Raw genomic sequence first — 19,150 nt, 5'->3', positions numbered from 1 at the left:
CTAAATATGTATTCACGTCAATTTGATGTAAAAGCACAAGTGGAGATCTGACAAATGCTGACACAGCTTCCACTTGGCTCCATGTTTTTTTGTGTGTGCATGCGTTTCAGGGGTGAACAGCCTTTGTCAGTCTCTGAGTGCCAACCCATCCATCCCCAGCAGCCTCGTCCATCTGGACGTCTCAGGGAACATCCTCAGAGGAGACGACATGCAGGTGCATACAAAGAAGCACATTTCGCCTTAAAGCATTTTTGCATTGTATTTAAGCCACACATTTTTTTCGGTTATAATTTACTATGCAACTACTACATAATCAAAACGAGTACTAAATAAAATATACATATCAATTTCAGTTATACTGTAGATTGTATTTGTAGCTCGGCGGCCCGGCCGCTGGCGAATGAAAACTGATGCGCCCACCAATGTGTTTGTCTTAGAAAACATTTTTTTTTTTTCCCGACAGTTCTAAAATAGTAGTGAGTTTTGTGATGGCTGAAGTGCAGTTAAAACAACGGTGACAGAGTGTCGGATGACGGACTGACAATCGGGTCGGCTTGAAATAATGACGGACGGGTTGCCCACCTGCTGGCAAATGACAAAAGAGAGACCGTAAATGTTTCTGATGCGCCACTTCTGGTGTTCTATTTATGAGAAATTAAATTTTTCTCAATATTATGAGACATAATGAACAAAAAAACTATCAATTAAAAGAACTCTAATGAACTGCAAATGAAACCCAAACAACAGAAAAATAATTTTCCTCTTTATTTTTGCTTTTTTTTCTAACTGTTTAATTTTTCCTTTATTTCTTTGTAGCATTTTTACAATTTCTTGAGCCAGCCCAATCGACTGGCAACCCTTGATCTCTCCAACACAGACTGCTCATTGGACCAGGTGAGTAGGTGCCGAAGAAGAACAGAAAGAAGAAAAGCAGAGAGATATACATATTTAAAGATACATAATGAGGACATTTGTTTTCACCTGTTTAAAAGAGATTACGAATACATTTAAAGCGGAACAATCAGAGAATTTTGTCTGAATTCAAATAATTCCAACTTTATGTGTAATTACCAGGAAACAGGACACTTTTACAGCATGTGTGAGGTATTGCTTTAGGTCTGAGAGCTAAATACACCAATATTGATTTGTCTGAGATGTAGCCAGCTGTCAGTCTGTCAAAAAAGGAGATTGATCCACCCTATTTTTTTAGGTCTTTTCTACAAAGTTAATGTTCAGAGTTTTGAGCTGTGCTTATATAAAGTGCTTGATAAAAAAAGGGAACAGACAGGCAAAAAAAAAAAAAAAGTGTTCCTGTATCACATACGTAACTTATCTCTTATCAAAAGTTGGTAAAAAATCTGGAAAAAACTTTTGATGGTATTAAATGAGAGGTTCAAACTTTTCATGGGCACTATACTACATCCATCTGAAATGTATTGAAAATAAAGAGGCATATATTATGATACGAAACGAATAATATCATAATAATAATATGCTTGAATTACATTTCACAGGTTTGTTCTGCTCTCTTACGAGGCTCGTCCCAGCATTTATCTGTCCTCAACATTTCAAAGAGTGTCTTTCCTCACAGGTAAAACGTCAACTGTTGTGTCTTACACTGTCCAACAAACTATATCCATGCTCGGTGCTTAATTTATTTTTTAAAAAAAGGGACTTTTTAGCATGACCTCAATATTTCCCATGTGACACCTGCTGGTGACTGAGTGTCATTTTGAACAGACTTGAGGTGTTTGTTTGCACTCGTCATATGTGTAGCAGATGGGTTAGGGGCGGGTTTTTTTGACTGACACTGTTATCTAATCCCACTGAGTCTCTGGGGAGTTGAGATCTTCATCAAGCGGTGAATAGAGCTGATGTTGAGAGGGGCCCGCGGGTGTTGACTATTCAGAGAGATGATGAGCAAGGATAGCAGCAGGCAAAAGGAGAAAAAGGAATTACTTTCATAAAGATAGAGAAGCCAGTTTAAAAGACGCATTGGCTGGTGGATGCTTATTTCAAATGTAAATCACCAGTTTCATGGCCCTTTTTAAAGCTATGAAATCCTGTGAATGTAACAAAAAAAAGGTGAATTTTAAAAAGTTTTTTATTTTAAAAATTTTTCCCCTTTGAAATATATTGTGCTACACACTTCGAAGGAAATACCGCATTCAAGATACTGACAAGTTTATTCAGATGTACTGCACTGTATGTAAAATAACACCACAATATGACAAAATAAAACTAGACCACATCAAATCATAATCTCACTGAATCGAATTGAATCATTCCACTCCAAAATCAAACTGTCCTTGAATCGTATCGCATGTCTCGCGATGTCTTCCTATTTTTTCTTTTTATTTATTTTTTAATGGAAGAGATACACACCCCTAGTGCTGAGGGAAGGAAATGGAAAACTGTCTGGTATTGCAAAAACCGGTGTCATGTTTTATTTTTTATATTTTTCTGTAGGAAAGGCAAGGAGGTACCGCCATCATTTAAGCACTTCTTCAGCAGCGTCATGTCTCTTAGCTCCATTAACGTGTCAGGAACAAAGCTGGCGCCAGATGTCCTCAAGTGAGCGAACCACAGCAACAACAAAGTCTTTCTAATCCATCAATTTCTAAATATTTAATTTTTGTTTCCATCCCATTTAATGTTCTAGAGCTCTCCTGCTAGGCCTGGCTAGTAACCCCAATGTGAAGGATGTATCTCTTGACTTAAGCTGCTGTGAGGTGAGACTTTCCCCCACTATGCACAGGGCATTACTGCAATATACATTTTTTAAGTTTCGGACAAAGTTTGCTGTTTTATCATTTCTGTCACAAATCAAATGGTATGTGCCAGTTGCTGCAGTTATGTTAACTTATTTGGTGACACGCTTTGATCTTTAAATGCTTTTTTTAGGGTAAAATATGTGTTAAATAGTTAATCTGTCATTTTACATACAGCCCACTAATAATAATGGTGCATCTTTGCAAACGGACTTTCTAAAACCTTTTTTTTTTTTCAAGTGCCATTTTCAGCTTAATCTTGGTGAGTGTGGCATCTAATCATTTGGAACTGATCCTTCTTTAGTGCAATCAGCTTTTTAGCAGCCACTCTAAAACCATTTGACCGACTGGTGACATGCCAATAATGGGTATTATTCAGAGGCTTTATAATGAAATACTTAGCAGACAGCAGGCGGGGTAGAGGATGATCGTTGTAAGGCGCAGGGAGTAGTTCCTTTCTCACTCTAATTTTCACATCACATGCACAATTTATTTTTTTTCTTAATCTCAACCGGTATGCTGCGAGAAGAAAAAAAAAAGCTCTCTGTAGATTAAATGGGATCACCGAAGAAGACATGAATAGAAATCACACAGGAAATTCAATTCCAGATACCAGTGGAACGCTTCGCTCGGTGAAGCTGTGGGAATTAAATGAATAAATGATTCTATGCCCTAATGAGCCCTTACCTGATGGCAGTGCTCTAGCTAGGCTGACCGTACTCAAGAAGTGGCCTGCGCAGGATGCAAATGTGTGCATCAGCGTGTGGGTGTTTAGTGCAACTATATGGTCATTAAGCATCTGTGTGTGTTGTTGTTGCTAATTCTTGGGCTCTGTCTGACACGCTGTTCTCTCCCCTTAATGCCTCTGTAAGCTTGGCCATTGTGTAAGTACCAAAAGGCTTCCGCTTACTGATTAATTTGTCATTGTTCTTCCATTTTATTTCCTCTTTTTGAAATCATTTCTCCACCATCTTGTATTTAATGAACTACGTAAATTGTGCTTCATTATCCCTGTCATGCTTTATGATGATGGCCCTTAAATAAACCTACAGGTCATGACATTCACTTTTGACATCTGATAAAATCCACTATAGTGTCTCAAAAATTCTGATTTTATAAAGTTTTAATGCTCAGTATTAATGTACTCTGTGTTCATTAACGCGGTATTAGTTTTTTTTTGTTCTAGTAGTAGAACTGTCTTCCAATACTGGAAACAATGCATCTGGAAAAGTGTTTGGAGCGCTCTACTTGTGCGACGTTTTGTTATGTTACAGGCTTATTACAAAGTGGATTAGTCTTTTTTCCCCCCTGGAATTCCCACACACAACATTGTAATGATAAGGTTAAAACATTGTTTTGCTTTTTTCAAGCAGAAAGATCTTGTAAAATATCTTGCGCAATTATATATGCTTGATCCAAACCGAACTGCATTTGCATCTTTGCACATGTTCAAGTATCTTTTTTTTTTTTTTTTTTTTTAATTTCCTTTTATTTTATTTTGTTGTTCTATTTTTAAATATTTGTGCTTTAAAGATCCCGATGTGTTCATTAGCCTCCGTCATTCTTAAGGGGGAGAACTTGAGAACCATCACGACCAAGAAAGTGGAGTTTACTCGAGAAGGCGACAGTATAGATTTACTAAGTTTGGCAACTTTTTTATTGGATGTTATTAGTGTTTGTGAATGTGTGTCTGGGTAATCATAAATAAATATGCCATTATCATACACACAATCATTTTAATAACATCCCATATAAATTTTCCATCTACCGTGTCATTGCATGTTCAATCTGAGAATTTGCATTTATGCAGCTTGATGCTACGCTAGAAGCACATTTGTGCGACTATTTTCCAGTCGTGTTGGTTGAGCATCTGAGAGTCTCTTTTCAGCAACCGTTGCGTCATGTCCAGTGGTTTTGCATGTAGCGATCCACTTGTGCATTGTTTGTTTCTTGTAGTTATCTAACGTTGTGCTCTTGTTCCAATAGTTGCGTTCTGGAGGGTCCCAGATACTTGAAGGATGCATTGCTGAGATTCCAAACATTTCCAGCCTGGATATTTCTGACAATAGTGAGGCACCGCCCTCTGTACTGATTTTTCTGTGATCACTATATAAAGTATTTTTTCTGACTTTTTTTTTTTTTTTTTTTGCATTAACAGGCCTTGACTCTGATCTGTCGACTCTGCTGATATGGTTGGCAAAAAACCGATCGATAAGACACTTGTCTCTGGGCAAGAACTTCAACAACATCAAGTCCAAGTAAGACTACAAGCATGGTCTTTATACGGCTTGGCACACATGAAAAATCTGTCCTTGTCAAAAATGATGATCCGACCAGCAATATGTTGTAAAAATAGAATATTACTTTTCCAATACATACTCTTATCCTCTGCTTTTGTCATCTATCTGATTCAGAAACCTTGCTCCAGTGCTGGACAGTCTGGTTCACATGATCCAGGAGGAAGAGTCGGTGAGTTTTTCATTTCCTTATTTGTCTGTCTCTCAAAGCGGCATTACCTTGACTGTTAAGAAGGCATCCCTCGCATGATTCTGATGCGTCTAACATTGCCTGCTTCTCATCCCTTGATTGTTATATAAACCAAAGTCCCCTATATTGATCACCTGAATATTAAAATATTGCATGCCCGCCCTCATTTGTCTCCTTCATGAGTCACATCCACAGTGAAGTGATGAGTGAGGAATTGCTTGTGTGTGTGGGTGTGTCATTAGTTGCAGGAGACTAATGCAGTAATCTGTTGATCTGAGTGTGAAGGTTTACGCAGCAGGGAAAAGAAATGACGGTTGATTGAAGGCTACGGCTCAAATGCAGTGTTCAAGTATGTAGCTGAAGAGGAAGTGACGGTTGTGATAACAAAACAAGGGAACAAAAAAGTTTTGTTCTTGGTCAAACGAGAAACTCAGATTAGAGGGAAATAGGAGATATGCAAACATACAGGATAAAGTATAACATTAGCTATGTGTTTTGTTTTTGTTTTTTTTAAATTGATTTGTAGTCTTGTCAAATATTGCCAGAAATGATGTTGTTAATCTAAACCAGGACAATTTGTCCAAAAAGCAACCTTTTCAAAAAGAATGCACATTAGCAAAACAACAAGCGTAAATGTCTTTTTTTTTTCTTTTTATAACATTTAAGGGTGCATCTAAGAACGAAGACATAAAGAACATTGATCACAAGCCAATTGCAGGGGACTAAAAAGTTACTGTAGAACGATTCAAACAATTTACATGTCACGTTGAGTAGAATACAAAGACAGTTTTCCCATTTGCAGTCAAACATCAGCAGATACAATTAAGTAGCCCTCCACAGGAAGCTACTATTGCAACACTTTTTAAAGAATAGTGACTTGCGCTCTTAATTTGGCAATTTATTCTTTTTATAAATTTTTTAATTTCCGCAGTTTAATTAAACAGGGCGGGTGTGTTAACCCCGGGTAATGATTTCTTAATTTCACTGATTAATGAGGGAATGTGAGAGCCAATTTCTCTATATCCAAAGGGGAGAATGGACTTAATAACTACATTTTATCAACACATGCCCATGTTGAGATTGCAGGTCCCATTGCCTGTCGAATTATCTATTACACTAGATGTGGTTGGTACTGCTGCTTTTCTTGTTACCATGTTGTCATTTTGCAAAGGAGTTAAAACCAGCATACAAATCCCACTAATTCTTCAAGATGAAGTGGGTCACACTCGGTTCTTTGTTGTTAAACAGCATCCAGCACTGAGTCAGACAGGCCACCTTGCTTGGCTGCCCTGCAGCCATCTGTGTGTGACTGAGAGGCAAGCTTGTGAAACACTTTGGACAAAAGCATTATAATATGCCATCATTTGCAACACGGGGAAGCTAATGTGTCTTGTGGCTGGTTACATTTGCATGCATCATGTCTGCTTTGTGCAAATACAGGCTGTGAAGAATTCCCCCTGCATCTTTCTTTCAAGAAGGCATGAAATAATAATTTTCCGCCTTTGTTGTTATTGAGTTGAGCAACTATTCTCAACTGGTTAAACCCCTGCATGGCTATTAAGAAATGAGACTTGACAAGCACAGAAGCTCCATTAAAGATGTATTATTTAAAATACTGTAATTTTTTTTGACAGCAATAAATGCAGGGCTGGCCAAAAAGACAGATTTTTCAAACTGTCGGCTTTCCTTTCCTCCCCAGCCCCTCACCTCTTTGTCTCTGGCCGACTCCCGACTGAAGAGCGATCTGACCATTGTTCTGAATGCGCTCGGTAGCAACACGTCACTCACTAGGCTCGACATCAGCGGCAACGCGATGGGCGACATGGGTGCCAAGATGCTGGCAAAGGCGCTGCAGATAAACTCTAAACTCAGGTGAGGGCGACAAGATAGTAAATATGCGCACATCTGCCCATTTGTGTAACAGTGTGCTCTTGCCTTTACAGGACGGTGATCTGGGACAAAAACAATACTGGACCTCAAGGTCTACAGGATGTAGCAACAGCTTTGGAGAAGTATGTGTCAATTTTTATGAGCGTTGACTAAATTATCTAATTTCGAAAGTGTGTGTGCATTGTTAGGCCATTTTATTTTGAATATGCTAAGTAGAATATGTCTTGGTGGAGATGGAATTCATCAGGGTTTAAGTGTTTTGACTGAATGATCGGCTCCTGGCTGTGTGCGCCTCCTTCAAAATTTCCATCTGGGACACATCAATTTCTTTTGCCTTCATCAGCCTTTCTCTCTGCTTATCGTAGCCTCCTGAAGGGACATTCTGTCTAGCTCCTATCACGCTATTTCATTTTTCAAATAACAGTTTTCATTTTTTCCCGTTGTGTGTGTGTGCATATTTTGTGCAATTCCATTTCCTCATGCCCCCGTCGTTCTTGTCATAAAAAGCATTAATAATGCTTGACATTACATTGCTCTCAAATATTCCCCTGCTGTCTCTCTCTTTCTCATAAAAATAGTTCATAATGCTTGATATTATAATTGTTCTCAACTGTTCAGAAATATTAAGTATTCTTAAATAACTTTTACAAATGGGTGTTTTGAAAAGTAATTCAATTAATAAACACGCTTGGATCCCGTTTATAAATGTGATTTATTTTATTATTATGTATGATATGAATAAAAGTTTAACTGTTAGACTGTCACAGTACTTCGATTAAATCATGTGGGAAGACTGTCAAACCTGAAGAAGGGTGATGAATAAATAACACAAGTCAAATTTGTTGGTGGAAAAAAATCTGATTGGGATTGGGGAATCTTGTCCTAGAATGCAACGTAGGTTGTTTTTTTTTTTTCAGTTTTATTTAAGAGCACAAGTTTAAATTGATTTTTGAGTTTTCTCTTAATATACTCAGGGTCAAATAATATATATATTCTTACATACATACACCACAATTTGTTTTAATTTGCCTGAGTTTCTGATGCTAGATATTTGACCACTCTTTTTAGTACACTCTTGTTTTCCTGTGGGACGAAATACCAATTAATCTGTGCATTGCAATCGTCGCTTCACCAATTTCATATTTTTTAAGCGAATCTGAATCACCGGTAGGGGCGGGGTTGTTGATGTTGGTGCTTTGCATGTGATTCACATTGTATGGATGAAAGCATGGATGAAATGTTTTTATTTGCTTGCATATTGAAATGCACGAGAGAAAATGTCCATCTACAGTCAGGTGTATTTGATAAGTGTGTCCAATTTCCTTCCTCTGTTTGTGTCATTTCAATTTTGTCTTCTGACTGTGTGCCCAATAGGAACTTCACTATCCGTTTCATGCCCATCCCCATCATCGATGCCTCTCAGGCTTTGAAGGCCAGTCCAGAGAAGACAGAGGATGCTCTGCTCAAGGTATTGTAGCCAAGCTCCATTAGTTCCATCATGTACGATCTGCCTCGTGTTCATTTTCATGTGAAGTGATGTTTACGCAAATTGGAAAACAAGAAAACAAGAAGCAGGGTATTCATGTTGATACTGTATATCAATAGACTGACAAACATTTTTAAATACAGTATCTCTGCCATTATATTTGTGTTCCTGTTTCCCCCCACAGATTGAAAACTGTCTCTACAGAAACCATGAAAGCAGGAAATATCAACAAGAGCAGGCCTATCGCCTTCAACAGGGAATTGTCACCACGACGACACAGCAGGTTTGTAGACACATAAGGATCACTTTCTACCGCTTACTAATTTTACTTACCGTGCATTGTATAAATGCAAAAGTGATTGTCATTCTACAGCTAAAATGACCCAAGCTTTGATTGCAGAGTTATTGATTTGGGCTTTAAACTGCTGCTTTCTGTTGTCTAGATGATGGACCGGATTTGTGTGAAGGTGCAGGACCACCTGAACTCTCTGAGGAACTCTGAGACCGATGCCATCCTCGAAGATGTCAGGTCTGCTGAAAGCCTCATTAAAGATGCAAGGAACTCTAAAACGGTGAGAAACAGGACTTGGTTGATGTCCTGTTTGTACAATCTATGATGTGATGTTTCATTTCCAAGCTCATCTGTGAGGCCTTTCAGACAATTTTATGTGCAATTGTTTCTGCCTTTGGGTTTTCTCACAGCTCCTTCCTAACCTCTACCACCTGGGCTCTGCATCTAGAGAGGAGGTGCACCGTGCTTCAGTAGGCCCCATTCAGGAGAAATTGGAGTCTATGGCAGGCGAAGTGACCTCTGTCATGGATCAACAGTTGCAGGTATATGTGATGACATTAACGGCATATTATGCCCGGGCAACCTTTTGGATATAATTTGGGGACCCAAATTCGCACTCGAGTTGAAGGGCCTTTTTTGTCCAGTCATAGAAGAAAACCATGGCATTGGCGCCACATCCAGTCAATAATAAAAGATAATAACCAAATTCTTTACTTTTGCCTGGTCATATACTCATTTGTTGGGATTATATGTGTATTAGTGAACCATCTCTGGCCACGCTAATAGGTACATAACAGTTAAATGACATCCAATACAATTTATCTAACCTAAAAAAATGAAAATGCACATTGTTGCTTGTCATGCAATATGCTGGGAGCTGAGACAATAAATAGGGTACAACCTGGACTGGTCACCAACCAATCACAGAGTACATACTGTATAGACAAACAAATATTCCATTTAGAGTGTTCAGTTCACCTAAAATGCATGTTTTTGACATGTGAGAGTAAAATGGTTGACTCAAGAAAACCCACACAAGCATCGGGAATACTTGCTAACGCCACAATGGACAAATTGAACCAATGAACCGCAGAACTGTGAGGCATACAAACTAACCTCTTGTTCACTGTGGTACAAAGTATTTAAAACGTTTTATGAAGCTGTAGCTGTTGCATTGAATCTCATTTTAGTTAATGATGTCTACATGCACATCTCTTTGAATTTGTTAATCAATTCTTCCAGAGCCTCTTGGAGTCGATGATGGATGCAGCAGAGTCTCTTTGTCCGCATGTGATGAAAAGGAGTAATCTGCGCTCAGACCTCGTGAAAGCCAGCTCAACCAAGATGGTCATCCCCAAGAGTTTTGTCACCAAAACGCTCCTGGATCAGTCTGGTATTGACATCATCAATAAAATCAGGCGAGTTCCTTTATTATTTGAGTAATGTAATGTTGAGATATAATATAAGGTCTGACCCTATTTTTTTCTTTTTTTCGTCAGTGAGGTGAAACTGAGTCTCGCCTCATTCCTGTCCGATCGCATCGTTGATGAGATTTTAGAAGCTCTTTCCACTTCACAACACACTTTGGTGCGTAAATCCATCACAATTGTGACTTGTTGCTCAGCATTAGTTCCTCACCACTTTCAGCATCATTTTTCTACTCTTGCTCAAACCAATTTACTTCTGCCCTTTTCATGCCCGCCCTCTCTTAGGCAGACCATCTAGTGCGGAGAGGGCGGCCCTTGGTGCAGCAAGAGTCTGTTGACATGGACGTTCCCGAGGAGAGAATTCCTAAACGGGCGTCCACGGAAATCCTGGAGGGTGAGCGGCTGGACGAGCTGGAGTCATGCATGGTAAGGGTCATTTTATTTTGCTTATGTTGCTCATGTGACTGAATAGATGGAGAAAATATGCTGCAGTTATCATCAGGTGGCATTTACTTCTCATGTGTTTCTCTTGTCCCTTCCTTTGATGTCGTGTACCTTTTTCCTTATCCTCTATCATCTCTATTGTCTTTCTCCTATTTTTGAAGCCCGTTCTCTAAGTTGATTGCCATCTTGGCTGTTACCCTCAGTTTCCCCAAGGTTTGCCTATATAGGCTTTATTGTCTTTTTCTTCAATTTCCTTTGTTCATCCTCTTCTTGCACCTTTGCTCCATGGAGACACTGTGCTGCACCAGTGTAAGTAATCGTGGACGGTCCTTGTCTTCCCTCACTGAACCTGCTTGCTCAATGGTTATCTGCAGTGTAAAAAGTGTTTATGCTTGTCTTTCACCATCTACAGTGTGTTATGTTAAGTTAGATCGAAAGCTGGATGTATTCATTTGTGTACCAGTCAAATGCTATGTTGATCCATTGGTATTTTAGTAGTGCATCCCTCTGCCACATAAAACACTTAAGTTTATATGTGAAGCTCTAGAACTGTTTTACTTATAAGCAATAAAATGGAATGACAGCAATAACCGAAGCAGGAAATACTGGAGATATTACTGTCATATTTGTGATGCTTTAATGGCATTCTGAATACAATCTACATTCACTACTCGGATTTTTTTTTTTTATCTGATGGTGTTCAAAGGGCATAACTCTGCAATAGACATTAGATCTGTGGGTGTGAAATGATAATGGCGTTTACATACACCGCTCCAAATTACTGCAACAAATATGTTCGAAAGAAATTAAATTTGATATAGTCTATCCAACCCAATTTCATCCTTTGTTCCTTCCGGGAAGTTTTCAGATCAAAATCTGGTTTCTAATCAGGACGCTGACTTTGAGACATTCATCAAATTATATTTAGATTCCACTGTAGATGGACACTTAATCACTCCCCTCGTAAAAATACCTGTTATGGTATTTATTTATTTATACCAACTCTGGGAAAATGTGTTTCATCCTGAAATATATATCTATATTTATTATATGTATGAAGTATATCAATAAAATAGGTGAGTGATATTTTTTGTTTGTACTTAGTGTTTTTGGATTGCATTCCTTAATATTATTTGTTCTGTAATAAAAAGTAATCCCAAATTCCACACTTCAATCACAGTTCACCAAAGTAAATCATGGGAAAAACATTATTTGGCTTTTTATTTATTTATTTTTTTTAATAATTCCAAAACATTGTGTGTGTGCTTCTCTTACAGATGACGCCAAAGACAAAGCGGAAAAGCATCCATAGTAGAATGCTGCGACCTGTATCTCGTGCCTTTGGTAAGATACATGCGATAGTGTGTTTAATTTCAAATCCAATTAATTTTTGGGGTGGAATAATAAAAAGTCTAAAAAGTGACCTTTATATTAAAACAAAAAGGTGCACTGGTGCCCTGCTCTACGCCTCCAAACATACTGGAGGAAGTTTCATATATGTTGACAAATACCTGTCTGTTGAAACGTAACATTTGTCTTTGTAAAGGAGTTTCAGATATTGTGCGGGTATGTCTAATGTTGTTGCTAGTGTGTCTTAATTTTATCATCCTTTTCCCCAACACTATCAATAGAGATGGAGTTCGACCTAGACAAGGCACTGGAGGACGTACCAGTGCATGTGGAAGACACGCCGCCTCCATCTCACACTCCTTCAGTTTCCTCTCAGCCTTTACCAAAAGGGGAGCAGCGTGTGCCGGGATGGATGTTGGAGCTTCCGTCCGAGGAGGAGAAGAAGCTGCAGCACTTCACCAAGCTAAGACCCCGCAGAAACAAGAAAACACACTCAAGCAAAATACCAGTGAGTGTGACTTGCGTTTAAAGACAATAAGTGAAATGTGATTACCTAATGTATCTTTGTTGTTATTTTCAAAAGCAAATGAGCATCGCCCCACCTCAGGATGGTGAGCAGAATGGCCTCATGGGAAGGGTGGATGAGGGTGTGGATGAATTCTTCTCCAAAAAAGTCACCAAGATGGATTCAAAGTAAGTCACGTTGACATTGTTCTCTCTTACGTTTGGCTTTCTGCTCAAATGTTGGATTGTTCTCTCCGCAGACGTTCCATAAAGAGCTCAGAATCTCACGATGGTGAGAAGAAAAAGAGCAAAGGAGGCTTCCTCAACCTGATCAAACGCTCTTCCAAATCAGATAAATCAGACAAGTTGGACAAATTAGAGAAAAACCAGGTGACACCTTCATCGTCTGCAACATCTTCGACATCTCTAGTGTCAGCTTCCAGCATTGCAGAGGAACCCTCCTCTCCAAAGTCGACAGTGAAGAGTCCAGCACCCGAGCCAAAGTCCAGGTACCTTTACACCAGTGCCTCTGATGTCAAATAAGAAAAAAGAACCCAATTAGAGTGTAATATTTTTTGTGCGCAGGTCTGAGGCTTTTAGAATACTTTTTTTTTTTTTTTACGCCCCTCAAATTTTCATTCATACGTGAAGTTATCAGTCATTTGAGTTGACCATATTATTGGGACCTGGTTAATATGTTGAACAACTCTGAAATTTACAACCATGCATTCCCTATTTATTAACCTGTCCATTTCATCCTGCAGAGATTCATCCACTCGTTCACAGCCTACAGACTACAGCAGTGGCTCGGAACGTTCGGAGGAGCTGAGGACGCCCGACTCTATAGACGAGCCGTGGGAGGGCTCAGACGGCCGAGGGAGTCCCCAGGGCGGCCGGCGGTACCCGGGCATGCAGATGATGGGTGGTGGGCTCCTGGCGGAAATGAAGGCCAAGCAGGAGAGGAGAGCACATAAGGTGAGCTGGTGTCAGGCAAAGAAGAAGCAGAAAAACAAAAGAACAAAAATGTTGCATGAAATGGTTTTCTGTTGGCATACTGTCATGTAAATCTTTGTTCGGGGAATTTGCGCCCCCTTGTGGAGCCAGCCTCTGTTAAGCCAGCAACCGTTGTCACGTGATGCACGCTCAGGGTTACCCCTTTACTTACTGTTTTCCGTTTGATTGTATTTATAATTCTGCTTATAATTCTAATATAATTCTGTTCTAGAATTTTTTTTTTTATGCATGTTATTGTAGGTTTGTTACCTGGCTACGACACGTTCCAACTTTGGTCTAGATTTCGGCTAAGTTGCTATAAAGAAGGACTCCGTGCCTTATACATGTCAGTCGAATGAATGTTTTGGGATTGCACAAGATCTACTATTACATAATCCAGTGGAAGACAAAGACCACCAATGTTTGAAAAAAATCTTTAATGAACAAAATTTTCTGTGTGTTTACAGTCCTCCAGCCCTGACAGACCTGACACCAATGCCACAGGTAATTAACATGGTTAGTTCTCATTCTGCTAGCAGAATGGCATATGAAACAAATACAGGGACGTTGGAACATGACCTTGCACTTAGAGTTTTATTAAAAGAAAAGTTTTCATATTGATAACAAATGTACCTTCCTGTATTAGTTTGAAAAGTCATTGTGTTCGTATGTTTTTATTAATAAAAACAGATTTAAATAATCAAACCTCAATGAAGTAGAGACATTTTGTAAAATGAAAAGAGAATGCAATGATTTGTACTTGAAGTATTTTTTCATTTTATTTTGATGCCTTCAACACATTCCACAAAAATCCAAGACGAGGCTTTTTGCTTTCCGCCGCAGAGGAATACAACTATTTTTCAGTTTACAGAAGTGTGTTAGACACGTTGCCACTTATAGTTATGCAGCATGAGAATCACAACATCCGCTAGTCCAGGCCAGGACCCTTCATATATCGAAAGTAATGTGTAAATAGAGCTCATTTTTCTACAAAGACTTTGTGCTTAACTTTACGGGGTAGTTCATAACTCAAGGTTCCTCTGTATGTCAGAATATCATAGTGACAAGTGGGGTGTACCTAATAAAGTGGTTCTGACTGTATTAGCAGTATTTGCAGATGTTATATTTTGCGTTGAAAAATGCAACTGAGCTATACTCAGTTCTGCAGGTTTTCATCACAGTGACCATCTTCCCTCGACCAGGTTCTCCAGAGAAGACCTCAGCTCGTGTTGAAACAAAGCCTGATCCAGCTCCTCGTCCCCGGGCTCCATCCTCCTCAGGCTCTCCTGGAGGGCCCGTGAGTCCTAAACCGGCAATGGCCCTGGGTACGAAGCCCGCCCTGTCCTCCCGGCCCTCCCTTCCTCAGAAGCCAAGGACCACCAGCAGTCGGAGCATAGGTACTTTCAAATCCTCTTTGCTATGTAACAAATGCGATGGGAGCGAAATGCTTTCATATTATTTTCTATGTTTAATAGATGAGAGCTCAGATGCACCCAATGGTGGGGGGCTGTCTCCTAAATTGACAGCTCTCCCGTCGCTGAAGAAGGTGTTACCAGAGAAAGACAAGGAGGGCCACAACAATCTGCAGCCGGGAGGTTCTGCTACTAAACTCACTCAGGAAGGTGAGTAGCGGCTCTGCGCATCATCGCTCATGTTACATAGTATTTGTCTTTTGTGTCATCCAGAGTAAGGAATCTTCTTCTAATCATAAAAGGAGGATTATGACATAGGTCATGAGTAACATTGGATGAATGCTAAAAAAATAAATAGTTGGGCTGAATGACAATCCCTTTAAGCTCCTGGCAGCCAAAGCAAATGTTCATAGAACCCACTGTGCATAAACAAGCAATGAAATTGTGCAAAAAGCATCAGAGACAATAGCTGTTAGATGAACGCATTGTCTGTCATAATCACTACTCGGTTGTTACCGCTACTGATTGCTACAGCTCATTAATAAATCCATTTAAACTGAATTTATACAGTCAAACCAAACTGGTTTTAATGGGTTTTCAAAAGCTGACCTCCAAAATGGAAGCGGTATGGGAGCAGAAGTCGTTATGAATTGGAAGCATATCTCAGTTTGCAGAAGCGTTCCGTGAGAGATCATCAAGTGTACCACAGAAAATTACGATTAACTATGTTTGCATATAATTGTGATTTTTTTTTATTGTTGTAAAAAAGATGCATTGCTTTTTGTTTGAAGGAAAAAGGACCTTCAAAAAAATAATCGCAACTTTCCACTGACTTTCTCCATTTTTCCACTTTTCATCATCCTTCCCATTCAGGAAGGAAAGCGTCCGTGTCGGAGCCCATTCAACGCTCAAGCCATCAACGCAGCAACTCTGATGACCACAGCGCCTTCAAGGGCAAGGGACCGTCTCCAAATTCAGAGAAGGACAAAACAGGCAAAAAAGTTTCCAATCCTGGGGAGGAAACAGACAAAGAAATAATTTTAATCTAAATTCACCACATTTAAATAAATAAATAAACCCATGTTTTTTTTTCCATTTGAAAATGACTGAATTGTCAACATGAAGAATACTTTGTATTTATAAGTTGTATGCCACGAGCACAAATGATGGAATACCTGTTTACTGTTAACAGTAATTGTGTTAATATGAGTCATCATACAAACGTGGTGTTTTTCCAGAGTAACATTTTCATACTCTTTTTGATGTCACCTACTAAACCAAACATGAACTAAGAGCTTCCTTCCTACAGAAATTTCTATTTATACAGTCTCTGGTGATTCAAAGAGTTCCTGAGTGTTCCGGCAATTAATAGTGTGAGCTGACCAGTTAAAAGCACTAAAAAAAGAGGCATGAATATGCTTTCAGCGGAAAAGCAAGCGTGGGCTGAGAGTAGAGGTTGTGAAACGATTTAGTAATAATATCCTGTGCTATTTCTCACTGTCGCTTGTCCCGGGGACCACACTTACAATAATAATACCACTCATCACTCTATTGTACTTGCAGTCAAATATGATCTTAGATCCAATGGCATTTTGGCTAATTGCCATCAATTTTTCTAACTGCTAAAAATCCGTTTCATTTTTTTCTGACTCCATTATGCAACTCATCTTTTTTACAGGACAATACAGGTTGAAGCTGAGTATCTCAGCACACACAAATCACACTAATGTAGCTTACTTGTACTGAACAATCTCCACCCCGCTGGTCCTCACTGGTGATTAACCTTTGCGCACTGCGCGGTACACTTTAGCTTTTAATCAACAAAGGCTTCAGCACTGTTAATGAACAAGCATTCACGTCTCGTGGATGGAACAATTGATAATCTTACCCTTTAACTTGCCGGGGGGTCTGTCTTTGTGTGAATAGGAAATGAAGTCATGTGATTGAGTTTCATTAAGTATGACGCTAGCTGTTGTGTTGCATGCCACTTTTTGTCCCGTTGTCCTTCTGACTTTTGAGTTCAAGACACATTGCGACGCTCATCTGTATCCCTCAGAAACGTATAGTCAGGGCTTTCAACCTTATTGACTGGAATGCAAGTGGCGTAACATTTTGTCCAATAAGGATCTTGGAATGAACTGGCAGTGTTTGTTTGTTTGTTTTACCTCGGTGCTCTTGCATTGCTTCTGGATGCATACCTTGACAGCACAAAAACATCTTAAAGAGCAACAAATGTTATTTGTACTCATCTTACACAACCTGACAACTGCGACTTGTCAACGCATGCGCTGCAAAATGAGGTGGATGGGAAACATGAGCTCCAGTTTGGATTGCTCCAGTTTGCAGATTTAAGATTACGAATAAGCCGACTGGCGTTCAAGCACAAATGTCAATTGAGGGCCAAAAAGAACAATTGCTCTCTTTTTTTTGTTTTTGTTTTTGTAGAATGGCTTCTCAATACTAATCATGCAAATAATAGTTCCTGTTGTAAATAATTTCGCCAAGTTAATTTATTTTTTTTGTCCAAAAAGATGTTAGGTCACAGGTGCACAAATTTGCTGCAGCTGGCTGTGACTTTGACACAAATAACAGTAGACTCGAATGAGTTTTGTGTGTGTACGTGTGTGTGAGACTGCATGACGTGTACTGTACTGTATATACTCTGTCCCTCCAAGCCTACAGGTGTGTATGTGTAATACATACACATAATATGTACACTGTGACTTTTTTTTCTTTGTTTTGGCACATGCGGTTTGTTTTGGTACTCTGCATGTAACATTTGAGATAACACCCACCACATTCTCTCTCACATGTACATTTTGTTTGTAAAGCCTGTGGTCTTTACGTATGCGTTTGGTATGACGTGTTAAATCTTAACATTACTGACATGATAAGAAAAAAAAAAGGGGTTGTAATGCAAAATTCTCACGTCAATACTGAAAACATATTTGCACATCCTACGTCTTGATTTAGTTTGGGCATCCAATTGTGTTGCTTTCATACTGTTGTTCTGCTGATGTCCATGTGAATATTAACGTTGATTAAAATCATTTTACTGGCTTTTGGGTTGTGCTTTTTTTTCACACATTAGGAGAACTTTCAGTGGAACCTCCAATGAATTAGAATCAAAGTATAGTTATTGACTTGACTAACTTCTTTTTCCCAATGGAAATAATGTGAATTGATTTGTTGTAAGATTTTCATAATGCTAACTGTTGTACATTGTCTATGTATGCAGATGTTGGGTGGCTCAAGATTAGCATAAATTCCCTTTCAAATATTCAGCAATGTAATGGATTAATTGTACTATTATACAAATTGCTTTCTTTATTTCAACCCTATTTATGGTTCAAGCCGACTGATCAATTCTTGCTATTTAAATAATAATAACCCAGAGCACTTTAAAACGTAATGGAGGCAATTAGGACCGGGGGTGATGGAATTAACTGATGAAAATCAGAAAAACTTCTCGAAGAATGTCATATAGAGAGACAAATCAGGACTGGAACTTTTTTTGTTAGGCACATTGACTCTCTGTCCACAGATCCAAAAATGAAGCCTATCAAGTAAAGAACACTGTCCCTACTCATGTGAAACATGGAGGAGCCTCTGTTATGTTTTGAAGCTGCTTTGCTGTGCAGGGTACAATTGTCTTGCAACAGGATAATGACCCCGGACTCGCAGCTAAAAATGCTAAGAGCAAAACTTTGGGCTTCCAGGAGCCCAGCTTTAAATTCTACTCAATCTGCAGAAGGAGCTGAAAACATGCAACCTGGAGAGAGCAACATTCAAACCTGCGACAACTGGAGAATTTTGTTCATGAAGAGTCAGCCAAGAAACAACTGCTGAGAGGTACAGAAGTCTCATTGAAAGTTGTTAAGATGTGCTACCAAATATTACGGGTCACATGTACAATTTCTACCCAGCTAGGCCTGCTTCACGAGCATGTTTTGTAACCACGATTCAAAAGCAATGTCTGTTTTTAGATTATTTTCTGTTCATGTGTATTATTTATTACTTGTGTTAGATTCAATTTATTTCTAAGACGATTGTAGCTTTTTATTTCATTAGCAGGGCTGGTACCGCCAATTTCG

At 39.1% G+C, this 19,150-nt stretch overlaps 1 protein-coding gene across 2 annotated transcripts in view; it reads left to right on the top strand.

The window, feature by feature from the left end:
* The window catches only part of LOC148329404 (F-actin-uncapping protein LRRC16A-like), a 53,250-nt gene extending 35,134 nt beyond the window's left edge, over nucleotides 1-18,116 (top strand). The window contains exons 13-39 of one of the 2 annotated variants that reach the window (XM_088306531.1): nucleotides 111-214; nucleotides 817-894; nucleotides 1,515-1,591; nucleotides 2,470-2,574; nucleotides 2,663-2,732; nucleotides 4,758-4,839; nucleotides 4,930-5,029; nucleotides 5,186-5,240; nucleotides 6,958-7,130; nucleotides 7,202-7,270; nucleotides 8,523-8,616; nucleotides 8,819-8,917; nucleotides 9,078-9,206; nucleotides 9,337-9,468; nucleotides 10,169-10,344; nucleotides 10,426-10,513; nucleotides 10,639-10,779; nucleotides 11,089-11,106; nucleotides 12,075-12,141; nucleotides 12,429-12,655; nucleotides 12,731-12,840; nucleotides 12,912-13,160; nucleotides 13,416-13,626; nucleotides 14,112-14,148; nucleotides 14,847-15,041; nucleotides 15,120-15,266; nucleotides 15,930-18,116. In XM_088306531.1, the coding sequence (XP_088162657.1) occupies nucleotides 111-214; nucleotides 817-894; nucleotides 1,515-1,591; nucleotides 2,470-2,574; nucleotides 2,663-2,732; nucleotides 4,758-4,839; nucleotides 4,930-5,029; nucleotides 5,186-5,240; nucleotides 6,958-7,130; nucleotides 7,202-7,270; nucleotides 8,523-8,616; nucleotides 8,819-8,917; nucleotides 9,078-9,206; nucleotides 9,337-9,468; nucleotides 10,169-10,344; nucleotides 10,426-10,513; nucleotides 10,639-10,779; nucleotides 11,089-11,106; nucleotides 12,075-12,141; nucleotides 12,429-12,655; nucleotides 12,731-12,840; nucleotides 12,912-13,160; nucleotides 13,416-13,626; nucleotides 14,112-14,148; nucleotides 14,847-15,041; nucleotides 15,120-15,266; nucleotides 15,930-16,105 (3,209 nt within the window). In that variant the 3' untranslated portion in view covers nucleotides 16,106-18,116. The remainder of the gene's footprint in view (nucleotides 1-110; nucleotides 215-816; nucleotides 895-1,514; nucleotides 1,592-2,469; nucleotides 2,575-2,662; nucleotides 2,733-4,757; nucleotides 4,840-4,929; nucleotides 5,030-5,185; nucleotides 5,241-6,957; nucleotides 7,131-7,201; nucleotides 7,271-8,522; nucleotides 8,617-8,818; nucleotides 8,918-9,077; nucleotides 9,207-9,336; nucleotides 9,469-10,168; nucleotides 10,345-10,425; nucleotides 10,514-10,638; nucleotides 10,780-11,088; nucleotides 11,107-12,074; nucleotides 12,142-12,428; nucleotides 12,656-12,730; nucleotides 12,841-12,911; nucleotides 13,161-13,415; nucleotides 13,627-14,111; nucleotides 14,149-14,846; nucleotides 15,042-15,119; nucleotides 15,267-15,929) is intronic. The other variant, XM_088306532.1, reaches the window with a different exon arrangement.
* The last annotated feature ends 1,034 nt before the right edge of the window (nucleotides 18,117-19,150 follow it).

The sequence above is a fragment of the Idiotropiscis lumnitzeri genome, chromosome 10 (assembly GCF_059441095.1).
Source record: "Idiotropiscis lumnitzeri isolate Australia: NSW breed Sydney's pygmy pipehorse chromosome 10, RoL_Ilum_1.0, whole genome shotgun sequence".
NCBI classification, from domain to species: Eukaryota; Metazoa; Chordata; class Actinopteri; order Syngnathiformes; family Syngnathidae; genus Idiotropiscis; species Idiotropiscis lumnitzeri.
The sequence above is the reverse complement of the archived record's forward strand: the minus strand, read 5'-3'. Positions and strand labels throughout refer to the sequence as shown.